Here is a 19,339-nt window from a genome sequence, read left to right as displayed (position 1 = left end):
GAGCCCTGGCTCCCACCCCCCCTCAGCCTGCTGTCCATACCCTGGCTGACCAGTGGCCGATTCCACAGTACACAGCAGAGCTGAGTGGTTGTGACAGACAACACATGCCCACAATGCCGAAAATATTTGTGTCTGGGCCTTTAAGAAAGGGTTTGCCAAGCCCTGCTTTAGAAGGACAAGAGGGTGTGACACAGAGTGAGCCCAGAAGAGCATGTGATCAGGACTGCTAATATCATCTGACAACAGGTACCGAGGTTCCACAAGAGGATTCACACCTGCCTGACATGTGGCAACTGTGCGAGGACCCACAGGGGTGCAATTTGGGGTTGTGTGACTAGAACCTGCCGCTGCCTGCTGTGTGTGTGAGGGGATGTTCTCATGCGTGTGCGGGCCGCCTATTATGTAAGAATAACGACAGGCCAGTTATATCAAGTGTATTGAGGGCCGGAGCAGCACAGAGTTGTCACGTGACGAACAGAAAACCTGTGCCCTCTGTCAAAGCTTTGGGAATGGCTCACATGTGAAGGGCTGATACTGCCAGGTGTCCCTGAGGATGCAGAGAAAGTGGCACTCTCACAGCTGGTGGGATGCAGACTGCTCAGCCCCTCGGGAAGACAGTTTGGCAGCTGCTTACATATTAAACCTATATCTCTGCTACAACCCCACAGTTCTCCTCCTAGGTATTTACCCAGGAGAAATGAAAATGTCTCCACAAAGGATCTGCATATCCCACAGTTTGTAAAAAGCACAGGACAACGAACACAACTGGCCGGGCTATAGACCAGGAATGCAAGGCTGGCTTAACTCCTGCAAGTCAGTCAGTGTGACTCATCACATTCACAGATTAAAAAAGAAAACCCGTATGATCGTCTCAATAGATGCAGGAAAGCACTACAATGAAAACCACAAAACATCACTGAGAAAAATTAAGGACGACTAAACACATGGTGAAAAAGAGCATTTTCATGGATTGGAAGACTCAATATTGTTAAGAGGTAAATTCTCTCCATAATTAATCTATAGATTCAGTGTCACCCCAGTAAGAATTCCAGCAGTATTCACCAAACGGAAGTTAACATGCTGGCTCTACAACCCGTACGTCAGTGCGGCACCTACAACGGCCAAAGCCACTTTGAAAAAGGACAAGGAAGAAGGAATAATACTGCTTGGCTTCAGAGTCGATCACAAAGCTGGTTGTCAAGACGGGGGTGCTATTGGCGTAGACACAGACAGGGGTCAACGGAGCGAGACTGAGTCCAGAAATAAACCCACAAGTCTGGGGACAACTGACTGTGGACGAAAGGATAAAGGCAGCTCCGTGGGGACAGAGTAACCTTCCTCCACACGTGCTGGAACAGGGACATGGCACCTGCAAACACTACACTGGGTCCATCCTGCTCACCATTTACAGAGAGAAACTCACTACACATCGCAGTGTTCAACGTAAAATCTAAACCACAAAACTTCCAAAAGAAAACAGGGGAAAGACCTTCGTGACCTTGGGTGAGGCAAAGACCTGTTAGCTACAACACCAAAAGCAGAACTTATGTTAAAAGAAAGAAAGAAAAAAGATAAATAGACTTCATCAGAATTTTAAAAAAAGATCTCTTTTTGAAAGGCACTGGTTGAGGGAATGAAAAGGCAAGTCACACGGGAGAAAATCCTACAAACCCAACATTGATGAATGAGAGACTGTGTCCAAAGTGCTCAGACTCTAGGAGGCAACAACCCAACTACAGAAACAGGTAAAGGACCTGAACAGAACTTAACCAAGATGCCCCACATCACTTGTCAACTGTCGTGGGTGCTGACTGCACAGACCGAGGGCGCTTTCGGGGTAACGGGAACGGGAAGCAGTTACTTCTCCCACCGCATGCCAGAAAAGGGTGTGCTTTCTTTTCTAGAAATCACACCTCAGAAAAGGGGAATTGTTAAAAGAAGCTGGCGTGACTATGGCCCCAGCCCTATTCCAAAGACAGGAGAAAGAGGAAAACCGGGTCTTCGGTTCTGGGGCTTTTGGGTTCAGCAGGGATATGTCCCTCTCATGGGACGCGCCCCCCCTCTCGCAGACCTGGCGACCATGCTCTCCCAGAAGGGGGGAAGAGACACGTGGGCCACTCCAGAAGCCTGGCCTTGGGTAAGGAAGCAGCAGGAGACCCTCGCCTCCCCGGGCCGTGCCAACTGACCAATTACCTCACTTAATCCTCACAATTCCCTTGGAGGTGCAATCGTGTCCACGATTAGTCCACTTCTACGGAGTAAGGCAGATAAGCCCAGAGAGGGTCAGACACTTGCCCGAGGTCACACAGTGGCAGAACTGGGGTCTGTCTCCCACAGCCCAGCCCCAGCCCTGATCCACAGTCCTAGAAGGGCCCATGGAAGCCCCAGCCCAGGGCCCGGGCGGATGAGGAAACTCGTCTGTCATTCCTTGAGGTGACAACCTGTCCATCCTCCCTCTGCCCCCCTCCTAGGACAAGCCAGGAAGGCCGTTGGAAAGAGCAGGTGTTCTGACCCAAAGCCTGTCCTCTGCCCTGCACCTGCCCCTTGTGACACCCACAAGGAAGAATGGGCTCCTGCCTGAGGAGCCCGCACTGCAATCACACAGAAGAGCTTTACATCACACCAAGATAAACGCCTCCAGGAGAGGGGAGGTGCCAGGGCTGCTGGGAGGCCTGCCGGGAGGAGGAAGCAGAGAGCTAGGCACCAAAGCACAGGCAGGAAGTGAGGGAGGCACGATGGGGGCCGTCCAGGCCAAGCCAGCAGTGGGCGGGGAGTGGCTGACCAAAGCCAGAGGGAGGCGCTGACCTGAGTGGGAGAGTGTGGGCCCTCCTGCTTCTGCCCGACCTCGGCTACAGATCCCAAGGCATTCTGTCCCGGTGCCACCTTGACCATCTGGCCAAGGACGTGTAGGGCGGGCTCCTATGTGTGCACGTGCAGTGGGGAGACTAGGAGCTGGACAAAACAGAGGTTGGGAGGAGGTCCTCAGGGGAGACGGGTGGGTTGGTGCTTCAACTCTCCAAGTGGCCAGGCTGCACCTGCGGGCTTCCTTCTTGAGGCACGGCTAGGCCTGCCCAGCTGTGCACAAGCCCCTCCCCACCAGGCCTGCCCAGCTGTGCACAAGCCCCCTCCCCACCAGGTCTGCCCAGCTGTGCACAAGCCCCCACCAGGCCTGCCCAGCTGTGCACAAGCCCCCTCCCCACCAGGCCTGCCCAGCTGTGCACAAGCCCCTCCCCACCAGGCCTGCCCAGCTGTGCACAAGCCCCCTCCCCACCAGGCCTGCCCAGCTGTGCACAAGCCCCCTCCCCACCAGGCCTGCCCAGCTGTGCACAAGCCCCTCCCCACCAGGCCTGCCCAGCTGTGCACAAGCCCCCTCCCCACCAGGCCTGCCCAGCTGTGCACAAGCCCCTCCCCACCAGGCCTGCCCAGCTGTGCACAAGCCCCTCCCCACCAGGCCTGCCCAGCTGTGCACAAGCCCCTCCCCACCAGGCCTGCCCAGCTGTGCACAAGCCCCTCCCCACCAGGCCTGCCCAGCTGTGCACAAGCCCCTCCCCACCAGGCCTGCCCAGCTGTGCACAAGCCCCCACCAGGCCTGCCCAGCTGTGCACAAGCCCCTCCCCACCAGGCCTGCCCAGCTGTGCACAAGCCCCTCCCCACCAGGCCTGCCCAGCTGTGCACAAGCCCCTCCCCACCAGGCCTGCCCAGCTGTGCACAAGCCCCTCCCCACCAGGCCTGCCCAGCTGTGCACAAGCCCCTCCCCACCAGGCCTGCCCAGCTGTGCACAAGCCCCCACCAGGCCTGCCCAGCTGTGCACAAGCCCCTCCCCACCAGGCCTGCCCAGCTGTGCACAAGCCCCTCCCCACCAGGCCTGCCCAGCTGTGCACAAGCCCCTCCCCACCAGGCCTGCCCAGCTGTGCACAAGCCCCTCCCCACCAGGCCTGCCCAGCTGTGCACAAGCCCCCCCCACCAGGCCTGCCCAGCTGTGCACAAGCCCCTCCCCACCAGGCCTGCCCAGCTGTGCACAAGCCCCTCCCCACCAGGCCTGCCCAGCTGTGCACAAGCCCCTCCCCACCAGGCCTGCCCAGCTGTGCACAAGCCCCTCCCCACCAGGCCTGCCCAGCTGTGCACAAGCCCCTCCCCACCAGGCCTGCCCAGCTGTGCACAAGCCCCTCCCCACCAGGCCTGCCCAGCTGTGCACAAGCCCCTCCCCACCAGGCCTGCCCAGCTGTGCACAAGCCCCTCCCCACCAGGCCTGCCCAGCTGTGCACAAGCCCCTCCCCACCAGGCCTGCCCAGCTGTGCACAAGCCCCTCCCCACCAGGCCTGCCCAGCTGTGCACAAGCCCCTCCCCACCAGGCCTGCCCAGCTGTGCACAAGCCCCTCCCCACCAGGCCTGCCCAGCTGTGCACAAGCCCCTCCCCACCAGGCCTGCCCAGCTGTGCACAAGCCCCTCCCCACCAGGCCTGCCCAGCTGTGCACAAGCCCCCTCCCCACCAGGCCTGCCCAGCTGTGCACAAGCCCCTCCCCACCAGGCCTGCCCAGCTGTGCACAAGCCCCTCCCCACCAGGCCTGCCCAGCTGTGCACAAGCCCCTCCCCACCAGGCCTGCCCAGCTGTGCACAAGCCCCTCCCCACCAGGCCTGCCCAGCTGTGCACAAGCCCCTCCCCACCAGGCCTGCCCAGCTGTGCACAAGCCCCTCCCCACCAGGCCTGCCCAGCTGTGCACAAGCCCCCTCCCCACCAGGCCTGCCCAGCTGTGCACAAGCCCCTCCCCACCAGGCCTGCCCACCTGTGCACAAGCCCCCCCATCAGAACCAGGAGAAAGGAAGGAGGAGTGGGGTGTACACATGTACACAAACCCAATGTTCTGAACTCAGAGCCCCTCCTTGGAGGAGGGCAGAAGGCTGGCGGGGTCCACATCTGAGCACCCAGAACTCAGGAATGCCCCGCCCAGTGAGCTGAGGTCGGTGTCCAGAGCCTCAGGTCCCCCCAGGACAGACCATGAGGCCCGTGTATGTACTGACGGGCCCAAGGGCGGCCGAAGGCATGGCTGGTGTGTGTGGAGCAGGCAGACACGCTGCAGGAGCAGGAGGACGTGGGCGAGGCCAGGCCTGAGTCTCCGTGCGCACTGCTGCCCCAGCCCCACAAGGACGGGCCTGCCCACGTGTCCCCAGACCTCTCCTAGCCTTGGGTCAGGGTGACATCACCTGCGGCTCAGGGCAGACTCTGCCCCAAGCCACCAGCTTCCTCCTGGCTCCCCTTCCCACTCCCCCCACTGTCACCATCCTCTATGTGCCCCGCTGTGCCATGCCTTCTCCCAGGGCACTCCAAGGTGACTCAGCCCCCTTACTATTTCCGGGAGGTGGACTGAGGCACCTGGGCCGGCGAGGCGGGGTGGGGGGCACTGAGCCAGGTGGAACAGGTGTATCCTCTAGGCCAAGGCCCTGCACAGGGAGGAGGGTGTGTGGTGGAACCTGTCTCGAGCTAGGGGTTGGCCAGCCCTGCGGCCGGGCTCCAAAGACCTTTGCCCCTCCCACGTCGAGGCCCAGCAGTGAAGAGGGCTGAAATGCCGGTGGTGAGAGCCGGTCGGTCGTGGGCTGTGCCAGAGACAGAAGGACAGGCCCTGGTACAGCATGTCAGTGGCTCAGGTCCAGAGGCCACGCCCTCCCCACACACAGCACCCGCCCCCTGCCCACGCGTACTCCTGTTCTCACTGTGGCTGCCTCCGTGTGCTGCACAGTTTGGTGTTTATTTCCTTATCCAGTTTCCCGCTGCGATCTAAGCTCCAGGAGGGCGGCACTCGTGAGCCCATCACCAAAGGGGTGCCCAGCACCCAGTAGGCCCCCATATGAGTGAGGCTGGCACCTTCTCTCTCCCCACTCGCCGCCCTCTCAGCGAGGGACCCGGTCTCCCATCCCACCCACAGCACAGAATCCCGGGCAGTGTCCTGCCTCTCGTCCCCTCCCGCCTGGCCCAGGGGGCGCCTTCCAGCACATTCCCTGCTCTCTCTTGCACCTTCAGTTCAGTTTCTCGCTCTCCTGCTCACTCCCCTCAGCGCCCACACACATGGCCAGATTCCAAAGTCCATCTGTTGACCCCATGTTCCCTTCCAGCCGCCTCCTCAGGTACCTCCACACCACCAACGCCCATGGCAGACACTGGCCTCCCTTCACAATGCAAAAGCAGGCCCTTCCTGCTGGAGGTCCTGCCGCCCACCCCACTCGTCCAGGGCCCTCTCCCTCGTATCTCATCTGGTCTCCTGGCTGTAAAAACCTGTATTTTAGGGCTACATCCACGTGGTGGTCACACAACATCGGGAATGCTATGCCTCTCGATTGTTCACTTTTAATAGCCAATTGTATGTAACGTGCATTTCACATATATTAAAAGGAAAAAAACAAACATTTATGCACATTTGATATCTTCTACTGGGTTCCCACCTCAGGCCCTTGTAGGCTCTAGTTCCTACAGACACACAGCACAGCCATCCTGCCAGCAGCCACCCCTGCAAAGCGGCAGCATGTCTGCAGGTCAGAGTCGAGAGGCCAGGTCTGCGCCCAGCCGCAGACTGACTCACTGCTGTCCATCCCGGCCTCCACACTGTCCTTGACAGCCGGGACTGACAGCCCATCCCAGAGAGGATTCTGGGAAGATGGCAGAGCAGGAAGCACCAGGAAACTCCGCTACTGGACAACCTACTCAGGAAGAACCTGCCTGACGCCAGTCACCATTCGGAACTCTGCAGTCTGCTGAAGGCTCGCAGCTTCTGGGGGAAGGCTTAGGCAGTAAATTGGGGTACATTGTGGTAATTTCAGCTCTTAGCACAGGAGCAGCTCCCCACCCACCCCTGTCCCCGGCAGGCAGCTGTGTACACAACGTGTGGGACCTAGGGTGGGCAAGGACCCTGTCCTCTAAATAGCAGGTCTATGCCTGATACCTGCTTGCTGCTTCGGGTCACAGAGGTGCCGAGGCGGCAGCCACTGGTGTGGCACCTCCCCACATTGTCACAGCCCTGCCCCCTCCAGCTGAAGTGGCTTCCAAGGGATTAAAGGGCTGGTTCCCTTCCCCATTTCATGTTTCATTTTTCCCCTTTTGGGAGCCTGATATTAACGACCAGGACCTTCAAAAACAACCACATATACAGGGAAAATTAGAACCTGACCATGAAAAAGGCTCCGAAAAGACCTAAGAAGTCATTACACGTACACCTCAGGCTGATCCTCAGCACAAAACAGCCTACAACTACAGCAAAACAAACAATAACAACAAAAAAGCAAACCCCAGGGAAGGGGGAGAATCTGATTTGCAGAGTTACCACACTACCAGATTCAAATGTCCAGTGTTCAACAAAAAATCACAAGGCATGCAAAGAAACGGGAAAGTATGGCCCAGTCAAAGGAAAACTAATTAACAGAACCTGTCCCTGAGAGTTAATGGCAGATATCTACACAAATTCTTCAAAACAACTGTCTTAAAGACACTCAAAGAACCAAAGACACTTGTGGAGACAGTTAAGAAAACAATATAGGAACAAAACAGAACTATCAATAAAGAGGCAGGCCCTTGTAGGCTCTAGCTCCTACAGGCACACAGCACCCTGTATATCAATAAAGAGGCAGGAAACCTAGGAAAAAAACAAACAGAAATTCTGGAGCTAAAAATACGGTACCTGAGATGGAAAACTCACTAGAGGGATTCAAAGGCAGATTTGAGCACAGAAGAAGGAATCAGTGAACTTGAAGATAGGACAGTGGAAGTTATTGAGGCTGAAGAACAGACAGAAACAAGACTGAAGAAAAGTGAGCAGAGCCTAAGGGACCCGTGGGACACCATCTAGAGGACCAACAGATGCATTGTGGGAGTCCCAGGAGAAGCGAGAGAACATTTCAGGAACTAATGGCAGAAGACTTCCCAGGCTTGATGAAAGATATGAATAAAACATCCAAGAAGCTCAATGAACTGGAGTTAAGATGAACCCAAAGGGGCCCAGGCTGAGACACATCATAATCAAACTTGCAAAAGCCAATCTCAAAAGCAGCGAGAGAAGTCACTCATCACATAGGAGGGTCCTCAAATAGCTCAGAAGCAGACTTCTCATCAGTAGCTTTGGAGGCCAGCAGACAAAGGCCCACATACTGAAAGTGCTCAAAGGAAAAACTGTCAACCAAGAATCTTATATCCCACAAAACTGTCCTTCAAAAGTGAGGAAGATCCTGAAACTAATATAAAAAAAATAAAATGACATATTTTTCTATATTTAAAAAAAAAGGGAGGAAGAAATCAAGACATTCCAGATAAACAAAAGCCGAGGGAGTCTGACCGTTAGACCTGCCCTTCAAGAAATGCTCAAGGGAGTCCTGTAGGTGACCTGAGAGAAGCCTGACAGTTCCTTGAAGCCATATGGAGACGTCAAGGTCTCAGAAAGGGTAACACAAGGCCAATTCTAAAAGCGAGTATAATTGTGATAATGGTTTATAAAGTTATGTTTTGTTTTTGACATTATTTAAGAGACTAATACATAAAGAAAAAAACAATTATTAATGTAAATAAAAGCTAATGTTACTATAACTTTGATTTGTAACTCTAAATCTTGTTTTCTACCTAATTTAAGAGACCAATGCATTTAAAAATTATTAACTTATGTTTGGGGAGCACAAGATATAAAGATGTAATTTTCTGATATCAAAAAGGGGTGGGGACAGAGCTGTAAAGGAGCGGAGTTTTTATATGTTATTGAAGTTAAACTGCTCTGAATTCAAATTAGAGTGTTACAACTTTAGGATGTTAAACGTAATCCCCATGGTCACCACAAAGAAAACAGCTATAGAATAAACACAAAAGGAAATTAAGAACAAATTTAAACATTTTACTACAAAACCAACTAAACACAAAAGAAGACAGAAGTACAGTAAATGAGACACAAAAAGGCTGCAGGGCGTAAGTTGTACGATGACAGAAAGAAGTTCTTCCTTATCAGTAATTACTTTCAATGCTTATGGAGTAACCTCTCCAGTCAGAAGACAGGTTGGCAGAACGGATAAACACCCATGCTCCACTGCATCCTGTCTGCAAGAGACTCAGAGTTGAGATCCAAAGACATAAACAGGATGAAAGTGAAAGGATGGAAAAGGCTATTCAGGCAAAAAGGAGGCAAAAGAGAGCAGGAGTGGTTATACTAATATCAGACATCATAGGCTTCGAGCCAAAAAAGATCACAAGAGAAAAACAGGGATATTATGTACGAATAAAAGCCTCAATACATCAAAAGATATAACAATTACAAACATTTACACACTTAATGACAGACCATCAAGATATGAACCAAAAACTGACATAATTAAAGGGAGAAAAAGACACTTCTGCAATAATAGTTGGGGACTTCAGTAGCCCACTCACAACAATGAATAGAAGCACCAGACAGAAGATGCGTAAGGAAACAGAGGATGCAACACAATGAACCCACGAGGTCTCACACCACATCCAGCACTCTCCACACCAGTAGCGGCACGTGGGACACTGCCCAGGATAGACCAGAGATGAGGCCACAGAGGACGTCTCAATAGATTTAAAAAGATAGGTATCATACACAGTATCTTCTATAACCACAATGGATGAAGTTAACAATCAATAACACGAAGGAAACTGGAAAATTCACAATTAGGAAAACTTAACATACTTTTAAACAACCAATGGATCAAAGAAGAAACCACAAGGGAAATTAGAAAAATAATTTAGAAATGAATGAAAACGAAAACACAGCATACCAAAATTTATGGAATGCAAAAATAGGGGGAAGTTTTACATTCAAAAAAATGCTTATGTTAAAAAAAAGAAAGACCTCAAATCATCAAACTAACTTACAACTTAAGGAACTAGAAAAAGAAGAACAGACTAAACCCAAAGCTAGCAAAGGAAGGAAATAATAAAGATTAGACTACAGATAAATGAAATAGGAAAATAGAGAAAAAGCAGTGAAATCTAAAGTTAGTTCTTTGAAAAGACCAACAAATTGACAAACTTTTAGCTAGATAGACTAAGAAATAAAAAAGAGAGAAGTCTCAAATTACTAAAATCAGAAACAAAAGTGGGAACATTACTGCTAATTCCACAGAAATAAAAAAGGATTGTAAGAGAGTATTACAGACAACTGTGTACCAATAAGTTGGATATCAGAGAGTAAATGAACAAATTCCTAGAAACACAAAACCTACCAAGATTAATTCTGGAGAAATAGACAATCTGAATGGATCTATAACTGGTAAGTGGATTCAATCAAAAATCTTTCAACAAAAATGCCCTGGGCCTCATGGCTTCACTGGGGAATTCTACCAAACATTCAAAGAAAAACTGATACCAATCTTTCTCAACTCTTTCAAAAATTTGAAGAAGAGGGAACACTTCCTAACTCATCTATGAGGCCAGCATAACCCCAACACTAAAGCAAGACAAAGACACTGCAAGAAAAGAAAACGACAGATTAATATCCCTGATAAGAATTGACGCAAAAATCCTCAATAAAATACTAGCAAACAATTCAACAGCATATTAAAGGGTTATAACCACGACCCAGTAAGATTTATTCCTGGAACGAAGGGACAACTCAACATGAAAACTGTTCCATGTAATGCGCTACATTAACACAATGACGGGGAAACAGCCCAGGACCATCTCAACTGAGAAAGGAAAAGCATTTGACAAAGTTCAACGCTCTTTCATAACAACAGTCAAACTAGGAATAGAAGGAAACTACCTCGTAAGTCACATATGAAAAACCACAGCAAACATCACACTCAATGGTGAACGACTGAAAGCTTTTCCTCTAAGAGCAGGGACAAGGCAAGGACGTTCACTTTTGCCACTTTTATTCAATACAGTCCTGGAAGTCTCAGCATTTAGGGGAAAAGCAAAGGGGAGGGAGGGAGGGAGGGAGGGAGGGAGGGAGGGAGGGAGGGAGGGAGGGAGGGAGGGAGGAGAAGGCTTGTTGTGGTGACCATTTCACAGTCGACACAAGTATTGAACCACTGTGCTGTACACCTCGGACGAACACAACGTTATATGTCAATTATAGCTCTTTTTTTTTTAAAAAAAAGGAAGAAAACTCTGACACCTGCCATGACAGGCATGGACCCTGAGGACACTGTGCTGGTGAATGAGCCGGGCACTAAAGGACACACACTGTGCGGCTGCCGTCATATGCGGTCCCTGGAGGAGATTCATAGACAGAGATAGGAGGGTGGGGGAGGGGGTTAGTGTTTAACGGGGACAGACAGGAAGAGTTATGAGGACAGATGGTCCTGACAGCCACACAACAGTGTGGATGCATCTGATACCACTGAACTGGACACTTAAAATGGTACATTTTGTTATGTGTGTTTTAACACAATAAGAAGAAAGTGCCTGTCCCGGCCCCCGCACTGGGCCTGACAGCGTGACACACAGAGCCAGTGACGAGAGCAGATGAGAAAGCGCCACACCAGCTGCACCAGACCCTCCGCTGTCACCCCTGGGCCCCAGCAGAGTCCCTTCCCGTTCCTTCCTTAGTGAAGTGGGATTATGCAGCCGGCTCACAGGTGTGGGGACAGTAAACGGGATGCCCTGCTGGCAGGCGCCTGTGCTGGGCGGGGCTCGGGAGCCTGGCTAGAGCCAGCAGCCAACTGGGAGCGTGGGCCTGTGGACAGGGCAACCTTATCCCCCTCCCAATGCATCCAGAGCACAGGCCTGGCTCACACACGCCCCAGCCACCCCAGCAGCTCAGGGAGTCCACTCCGGGGTAACCTCAGCCGAGTGAGTGTCCCCCAGTACTGCAGACAGGGGTGGCCATAATTCCCATGCTGGGTCGGGGGCGACCGGTCAGAGAGGTGTCACCAAGCACACGGCCAGAGGGAAAGGCTGCAGCTCTTCCCCGGCCCTGAGCAGCCCTCCTGGCTAGCACCAGGCCTCCGTACCCGGCTATAGGATGGGCAGACACGAGGGTCCCGCTGGCCTGTGGCCTGAACATGAACCCAGGTAGGGAAAGCAGGCTGGTGGCTCCCCAATCAGTCACACATATAATCACCATGTGACCCAGCAGTCTGACTCCTGGGTCTGCGCCCAAGAGAACCGGAAGCGGGGTCTCAAAGATACCTGCACCCCACGTCCACAGCAGCGCTGTGCACAGGCGCCAGGAGGCGGGAGCAGCCCAGCGTCCACTGACGGGTGAATGACAGACAAATGCGGTCCCTCCACACAGTGGACGTTACTCGGCCTTAAAAAGAAGGACACTGACCCCTGCTACAGCGTGGATGGACCCTGAGGACACTGCTGATGAAACCAGCCCGTCACAAAGGACACACTGTGTGATCCCACTGACATGAGGACCTAGGGGTCACATTCACAGAGACAGAGAGTAGGAGGGTGGGGAGGAGAGGGGAAGGGGCGCTGATTAACAGGTGTGCACTTCCAGGTTTACAGGATGAGGCAGTCCTGGAGATGGCGGTGGTGAGGGCTGCACAGCAGTGTGGGCGCACGAGTGCCCTGGCCTGCACACGTACAATGGTTAAAAAGGGACTGTTCACGCTGTACCGTGAATCCTTACTTAGCATCGAGAGGTTCCTGGACGCTGACTTGAAGTGAAGCGATGTAGAAGGAAACCCAACTGTACCTGAGGCTCAGTGACATGAACCAAGTGAGGTCTCCTATGGCACACTTCTGATCACAAAAACATCACCGAACTTCTAAAGAAAGACCCCAAATACTTCTAATATTAAACGTTGAAATAAATGTAAGCTCTACATACATTCAAGACAGATGAATAGAAATAAGTAAGGTCATTATTTTCCAACCCACTGATTCAAGTTCAGGGTCACAGCAGCCGGAGCCTCTCCCGGCAGCTGAGGGTGCAGGCGGGTCCCACCCTGCACAGGACGCCCTTCCATCGCAGGGCCACCCACACACACCCACACTCATGCACTTTAACTGGCAATCTGACACGCCCCTCACGCGCTCATCTCTGGGGTGCGGGGGGAACCTGAGTCCCCACAAAGACCCCACAGACGTGGGGAGAACGTGCCAACTCCACACAGATGGACCTGCCGTGGATCGATTTTTTTCTTCATCAACGTGATAACGAAATGACATTATTCAAGGACCTATACCGTATGTTTTACCACTATGGGAAAACATTTTAAACCCCAAAATGAGGTGGGCTGCTGCCCGGGCGAGGGAGTTGGGAGAGCACTGTCCATCCAGCCCAGTTCTCAGCAGCCCCTGCCTGCCATCCTCTCAGCAGATCCTCTCCCAAACCAAATGCCTGAAATTCCTCCCCTGCCCTGGTTTATAGCAACGTCTGAAAAGTCACCTCTGCCTTGAAGCCTTCTGGGTTGAATGTGGCGCTCCTGCTCTGAGTGCAGACCCTCCAGGCCTGGCAGGCACAGACTCCAGCCTCAGCCCTGCAAGGACAGGCACCCAGGGCCAGTCGTGCCCAGATGTCCCTGGATCCCGGCTCCAGCAAACACGCCTGCAGCAGCAAGGTCTCCACACAGCGCCCCAAACCATCCATCTCGCCAGAAATGAAGCTCTCCTTACCGAGCCAGGGCTCTCAGATAGGAAGGCCCAGATACGCCAGGCCATTCCGAAGCCCAGGTAAAGTGCATCCAAGTACCACAAAACTACCATCCACAGCCCAATCCAACTAAAGACCTGAGGCCCCCACGTCCTTCTGGGGCATTGGAACTGAGGCTGAAGGCGAGGGTCTGTCCCTTACCCCCTAAGTACACTCAGAACAAGTGTACAAAGGTGCTGCCTCCTCCTTCCTCTCCCTGCCTCCATCCCCCAGCCTGAGAAACGAGGCTGAGCCAGGGCCATGCTTACGGGCATGGAAGAGCCTACCGTGGGGGCAGATAGTGGGGAGGGCCTGGGGGCAGGTGCTGGGCAGCTCTACGGACCCCCGAACTGCCTCCCTCCCAGCAGCCCTCGCAGGCCAGCTGGCCAGGACTGCCCAAGTCTGCTCCCAAACACCCCAGGCCTAGTGGACAGGGGCGGCCAGACCTGCCCTGTGTCCGCTGTCCAGATCCGATGCTGTGGGACCCTCACCCTACTGATGCCCTGCTCCTGGCTGGCTGTGGCCGGGCAGAGCAGCCCTGAGGGGGTCTGTCTGATGGGATTCTGACAACAGCATCACACACCGTCCCTCCTCCTGCCCCTCAGTGGGGTCCCTGGTTGTCCATCTGGGCACAGCAGGTACAGGAGGCCCCAGCGGCACGCTGTAGCATCACCAAACAAGGACAGACCAGCAGGGCTCAGCAGAGAAGCACAGACCGTGTGTGGGGATAGAGTCCCAGAGAGCAGTTTCCACGCTCTCGGCCTCACTTGGAAAGGTGCTGACTCAGGTAGTAGATGGCCGTCAGCTGTCACCAGTTAGCCACTGGCCACTAATATAACTGCTGTGGCTGAGCTAGCAAGCACGGATTGCAGTTAGCAAGAGGTTGGTTGGTTGGCAGGCAGAGAAGTAGACGGCGGATTGCGGATCGTGTGGCTCCTACTTCTTTTGTCTCGCCCAGTCACCAGCGACACTGGGGTGCAGGAAGACCCCTTGTTGGGGTACTGGCAGATGTTTGCTCCCTGTGTCTCCAACCCAGCTGCCAGCGAGAATATACTGGTATGACTCCCCTATCTATGGCTCCATGGTGTTCCTTTTTGGCCTCACCATGTCCTGTGTTCTGGTGCGGGGAGCATTCTGGTGGGCCCTGCATGACACCGTGGACAGGCATTCCATGGGGCCTGGGGCTAGGCTGGGCAGAGGCCTCCGACACAACACCCCCGGAGCAGGGGAGAGGCCGTGAGGGGGCAAGGCAGAGTGGGCAGGGGGCTGCGGCCGGGCATCAGAGGCCCTGGCCTGCTCAGTTCTCAAGGCCTCAGTTTCCCCAGCTGTAAAATGGGGCCGACTACCCACACCTTGCCTGTTCCACAGGCTGCCTGCCAGATGGGACAAGATGCAGGTGACATGGACCAACTCTGGAAACCAGAGGCTTGGCCCCAGTGCCAGGGAGAGCTGGGCTTGTGAGAGCCGGCTGCCAACCACAGCCCCGGGGCGAGTGGGTGGGCTGGGCACGGCACCTGCAGGACCCACCACGCTGAGGAAGACCCCTCCCTCCTGCCAGGCTGGGGGGGCCAGAGGTGGCTGGAGGGAGGCTCTAGGTCCAAGGAAGGCACTCCTGGGCAGGGTGGCCAGGAAGGAAAGGGACAGGCCAGCCCTCCCTCCTTTCCTACCCCCTTCCTCAGCCAAGCCTGAGAGAGGAATGTGCTGTGTGCCCTTTCTCCCCGATCTCTCCCTGGCATGGCCCGCTCTCCCAAACACGTGAAAATACAGGTCGGGGAGAGGGTGGTGAGGTGAGTCTGTGGTGAGCCGGCTCCACTGGCAGGAGCAGTGCCCAGTGTCAGTGGAGGCCAGGAAAAGGCACCTCAGCCCACGCGCTTCTAGAAAAGCCTGCGGGACACTGCAGCTCATCAGTGGATTCCCAGGACCTGTGGCTGTCAGAGACCCCTCCCAGCCCAGTGGGTGGCCCACAAGGGAGAGCTGGGGTCTGGACCCTGTTTGGGGAACGTCCAGGGGCTGCCAGGCATCTGGGACAAATGCAGCATCTTCCCACCTTCCCTCTCTGGGGACCTCGGCCACTCCACACATGTGTTAGGTTTGTTCTGAGGGGTTCAGGCTAGGAGGCCCCAGTGGAGTGTCCAGTGTCCTCCTGGGGGACACCTGAGTGGACCCCCTGACACTGGGGACACAAGCAGGTGAGCCTCCAGAGGCTGTGAGGATCAGCCAGGGCTGCCGGCCCAGAAGCAGATCCTGTGGGTCTCTGTTCCTGCCAATCGCAGGAAAGGTAGCTGGGGAAGGGAGTGGAAGCTCCCAGGACCCTGGCACCTTGGAAATCACCCAGAACCGGCACCACCCAGGGGCAAAGTCCAGGCGACACCTGCTGGGAGGATGGGGTGCAGGTGGGCCATGTGCCTGTTCCCAGCCGCAGTTGCCCCTGCGCCGCCTGAACTGGCCACCTGCCCCCGAGCAGCAAGGCGCCCGGCTGAGAGGAGGGGCGCCCTTTTCCCACCGGTCCACGTGGAGGCAGCTGGGGCTTCCTCCTGCTCTGGCGCGGTGCAAGAGGGTGGCTCTAGAAGGGAGCCCATGACGTCACCCCCAGGTGGCGAGGAGCCAGGTGGACCCCCACAACCACTCACTGAAGCCCGCGGGCCAGCTCGCCCAATGTCTCCCTGCAGCCGGTCACCGGCCGCGATTTCCTCTTTCTTTAGGAAGCCGAGATCTCTCAAGGCGGCGGCGGGTGACAGCGAGACACGCAGACGGGAGGGATGGGGGGAGGGGAGGAGGGGACACAGCCATTGTCCGGGGGGCCGCGGGCTGGCGACGTCCGGGTCCCCGCAGGTGCACTCCAGGGCCCGCGCCCCACCCGAGCGGGACCAAGCCACGCAGGCGCCGCAGCACTCCTCCCTGTCCCCGGCGCTGGCATCCAGGCCGGCGCCCCCCCGGGCGGACTCACCAGGGCCCGCGCCCCCCACCCCCACCCCGTGCGCACCCACCCCAGCCCCGCACTCACCGGCGGCGCCGCAGTCGGCGCACTGCGCGTTTCCCGGCCGCTGCAGCAGCTCCAGGAGGGCCCTCCGCTGCTCCTCGGCCATGGCAGCGACGCCGCCCGCTCGCGATGCCGGGGCCAGGGCCGGGCGGGGGCTGGGAGCGTCCACCCCGCGCGCTAGGGCCCCACGCAGGCCGCCCGCCGCCGCCCCTGCGCCATCCTGGGCCGCCTCAGCCCGCGCGCCGGTTCCGCATTCCTGCCGCCCGGCCCGGAGATGCCGCCGCTCGTGTCGCCGCCGCGGCTGCTGAGCGTGTGCGGGCGCAGGGCCCTGGGCGCACCGCGCGCTTTGGCCGGAACGGCCCGCGGGCGGCCCCCAGCGGCGCGGGCGGTAGGCCTCCTGGGGCGCCCACACGCCGCCCCTAGCCCGCGCCCCGGGGAGCCGTCTGGGGAAATCCTCCCGCTGCCCATCCCCATCCGAGCCCAAGATCCACTTGCTCAGCACGATGCCACCAGCCACACTGGCGGGAGCTGAGCGAGCCAAATAACTGCCGGCCTGGGTGTGATCACCCTGCTGTCCTTCGGGCAGGGGACCTTCCAGGCAGCGGGCAGCATGGCTGCCAAGCGCGGAGGGCACACTGCTAATGCTGAAGGAAGGGCTGAGCACCCAGGGCTGGGGACCCGGGCTCACACCATCCCTGCCCTGCGAAGAGACGGCCAGCGGGTGACAAGGGCCTCCCCACTCCATGCACAGCAGGGAAAGGGCCAGCGTGGACCACAGTGCCCTAGAGAAAGCTTCCTGTGTAAGGGGCCAGGGACCCACGCAGAAGGGTAACATGGAGCGAGATGCAGGTGACAGGAAACAAAAAGGGTGTTCCCTGGGCGGTGGAGGGCTCAGTGGTCAGAGCGGGAGCGCTGACCAACCGGGTTGCGGGTTCGATTCCCACATGGGCCAGGGAGCCGCGCCCTCCACAACTAGACTGAAGACAACAGCTTGGAGCTGATGGGCCCTGGAAAAATACACTGTCCCCAATGTTCCCCAATAAACATTTTTAAAAACGAAACAAAAAGGGTGTTCCCTTTTCATGCCCCTGCAGTTCTTCAGATTATTTCCATTTTCTTCTTAAATTATGATGCAACGATGCATCGTGTTAAGAACAAACTGAAACAGTACTAGCCTGAAAAATCAGTCTCACCCCACCCCCGCCCCAGACCATTGTGAGCCAACCACTGGTAATAAGCCCTCAGCACCCTTCCGGATGGTCCCTGGCCTGTGACAACACGAGGGAGCGCCTGTTCCTTCTGGTCTTACCTCCTGGACTGCCCAGGCAGAATCCCCCAAATGAGGAAAGAGATGCCCCCCCCTCGCCCCCCAGTTGCAGGAGCTGCACAAGGAGCCCGGAGCTCCCACGCCAGCCCCGGACCCCAGGTGACCAGGCCCAAGCCGCCGCAGTCCCAGAACTCCCTTGAGGAGAACACAGAAGAAACCAACTCTCAACAGGTTCCGTTTACCGGACACGCGGACACTCTACTCGCCGGGTCTCTAAGATCACCGAAGCAAGAACTGGTGTGACCACCAAGAAACCTTTCTGGTCCGTGCAGCTCCTCCACCATGTCCTCTGCCCCATGACAATGACCTTCACTTCTCTTCAGAGACACCAGGGTTAGGTGGCCATGGCTGGGGAGATGGCAGGACGCTCCAGGCTGGAAACTCAGGCCTTGTTATCAAGTCCCTGGATGGAGAGCAGGCTCTGGGCTTCCTGGAGGGGGTGGGGTGGGGGTCACAGGACACAAATGCTGGCAAGCGCTGGACAGGGTCCCTCTGGCCCAGCCAGGGAGAGTGGACTACATTCTAAAGCTAAAGGCAGGCTTGGCTGCAGCCTCGGCTCTGGGCAGGGCGGAGAAACAGGCTGATGGAGGAGGAATTGGGTTGGGGCTGGGAGGTGGGCAGAGATGCCCCGAGAGCAGAGGTCTGGCCCTGGGCACTGGCCGGCAGAAAGTGAGGTTTGCTCCAGGGCAGAGGAGCCACACCGGGGGCCTAGCAGCGGTGCCTGGAAGAGGCAACCTCAGAATGGACGGCCCTGGACACAGTGTCCCCCCACCCCCAGTGTTGCTGGGGTGTTTCCAGTGTGCTTTTCTGCTTTTCTGTTTGCTGGCTTGTGACACGGGTTGAATTGCCTCCCCCATAAAGACATGCTGGAGTCCTACCCACATGTGTGAATGTGGCCTGATCAGAGACAGGGTCTTTGCTGATAAGCAAGAGACAGTGAGGTCACTGGGGTGGGCCTCCCTGGAAACCGACACACAGGGAGGAGGCCGCCTCACCTACATGCCCAGGAAGGCCCAGGATTGCCAGCCACCTCCAAAGTGAGAGGAGGGTCCTGCAGCAGACCCTCCCCCACAGCCTCGGAGGAACCAGCCCCCACCACCGTGCTCTCCCCAGTCCTGGCCCAGTCCTGGGAGGGTGGCCCCTGTCCTGGGGGGTTCGGGCAGTAAGGAGAGTGATGAGTCAGGTCTGCCCTGGCCTGGGGAGGGGTGGGAGGTGGGCTGGGAAGGGTGGGCCTGAGGGCGGGGTCCTGGAGGAATAGGCATGGGAGACACACGCTGGGGAGGAGAAAAACCCAGGACCAGGGCTTCATGGCCCATGGGAGGCCCTGGGGATGGTGGCCTCCAAAGCCCACAGAAGGTCCAGGGAGGGGTCCACTGGGAACCCGTGAGCACAGACACAGAAGGCTGGAGACAGAGCCCCGGTCAGTCGGACAATCAGGAGCCTGCACAAGGTAGGGGA

The 19,339-nt window shown here is 56.1% G+C and overlaps 1 protein-coding gene across 5 annotated transcripts in view; it reads right to left on the bottom strand.

The window, feature by feature from the left end:
- ADAP1 (ArfGAP with dual PH domains 1) overlaps positions 1-17,184 on the bottom strand; it is a 46,631-nt gene extending 29,447 nt beyond the window's left edge. Inside the window, exon 1 of one of the 5 annotated variants that reach the window (XM_074314068.1) lies at positions 16,579-17,184. In XM_074314068.1, coding sequence (XP_074170169.1) covers positions 16,579-16,660 — 82 coding nt within the window. In that variant the 5' untranslated portion in view covers positions 16,661-17,184. Of the gene's footprint in view, positions 1-2,805; positions 2,969-16,578 lie in introns of those variants that run through there. The other 4 variants (XM_074314066.1, XM_074314069.1, XM_074314067.1 and 1 more) reach the window with 4 other exon arrangements.
- Between the last annotated feature and the right edge of the window lie 2,155 nt (positions 17,185-19,339).

The sequence above is a fragment of the Rhinolophus sinicus genome, linkage group LG10, assembly GCF_036562045.2.
Source record: "Rhinolophus sinicus isolate RSC01 linkage group LG10, ASM3656204v1, whole genome shotgun sequence".
NCBI lineage: Eukaryota > Metazoa > Chordata > Mammalia > Chiroptera > Rhinolophidae > Rhinolophus > Rhinolophus sinicus.
The sequence above is the reverse complement of the archived record's forward strand: the minus strand, read 5'-3'. Positions and strand labels throughout refer to the sequence as shown.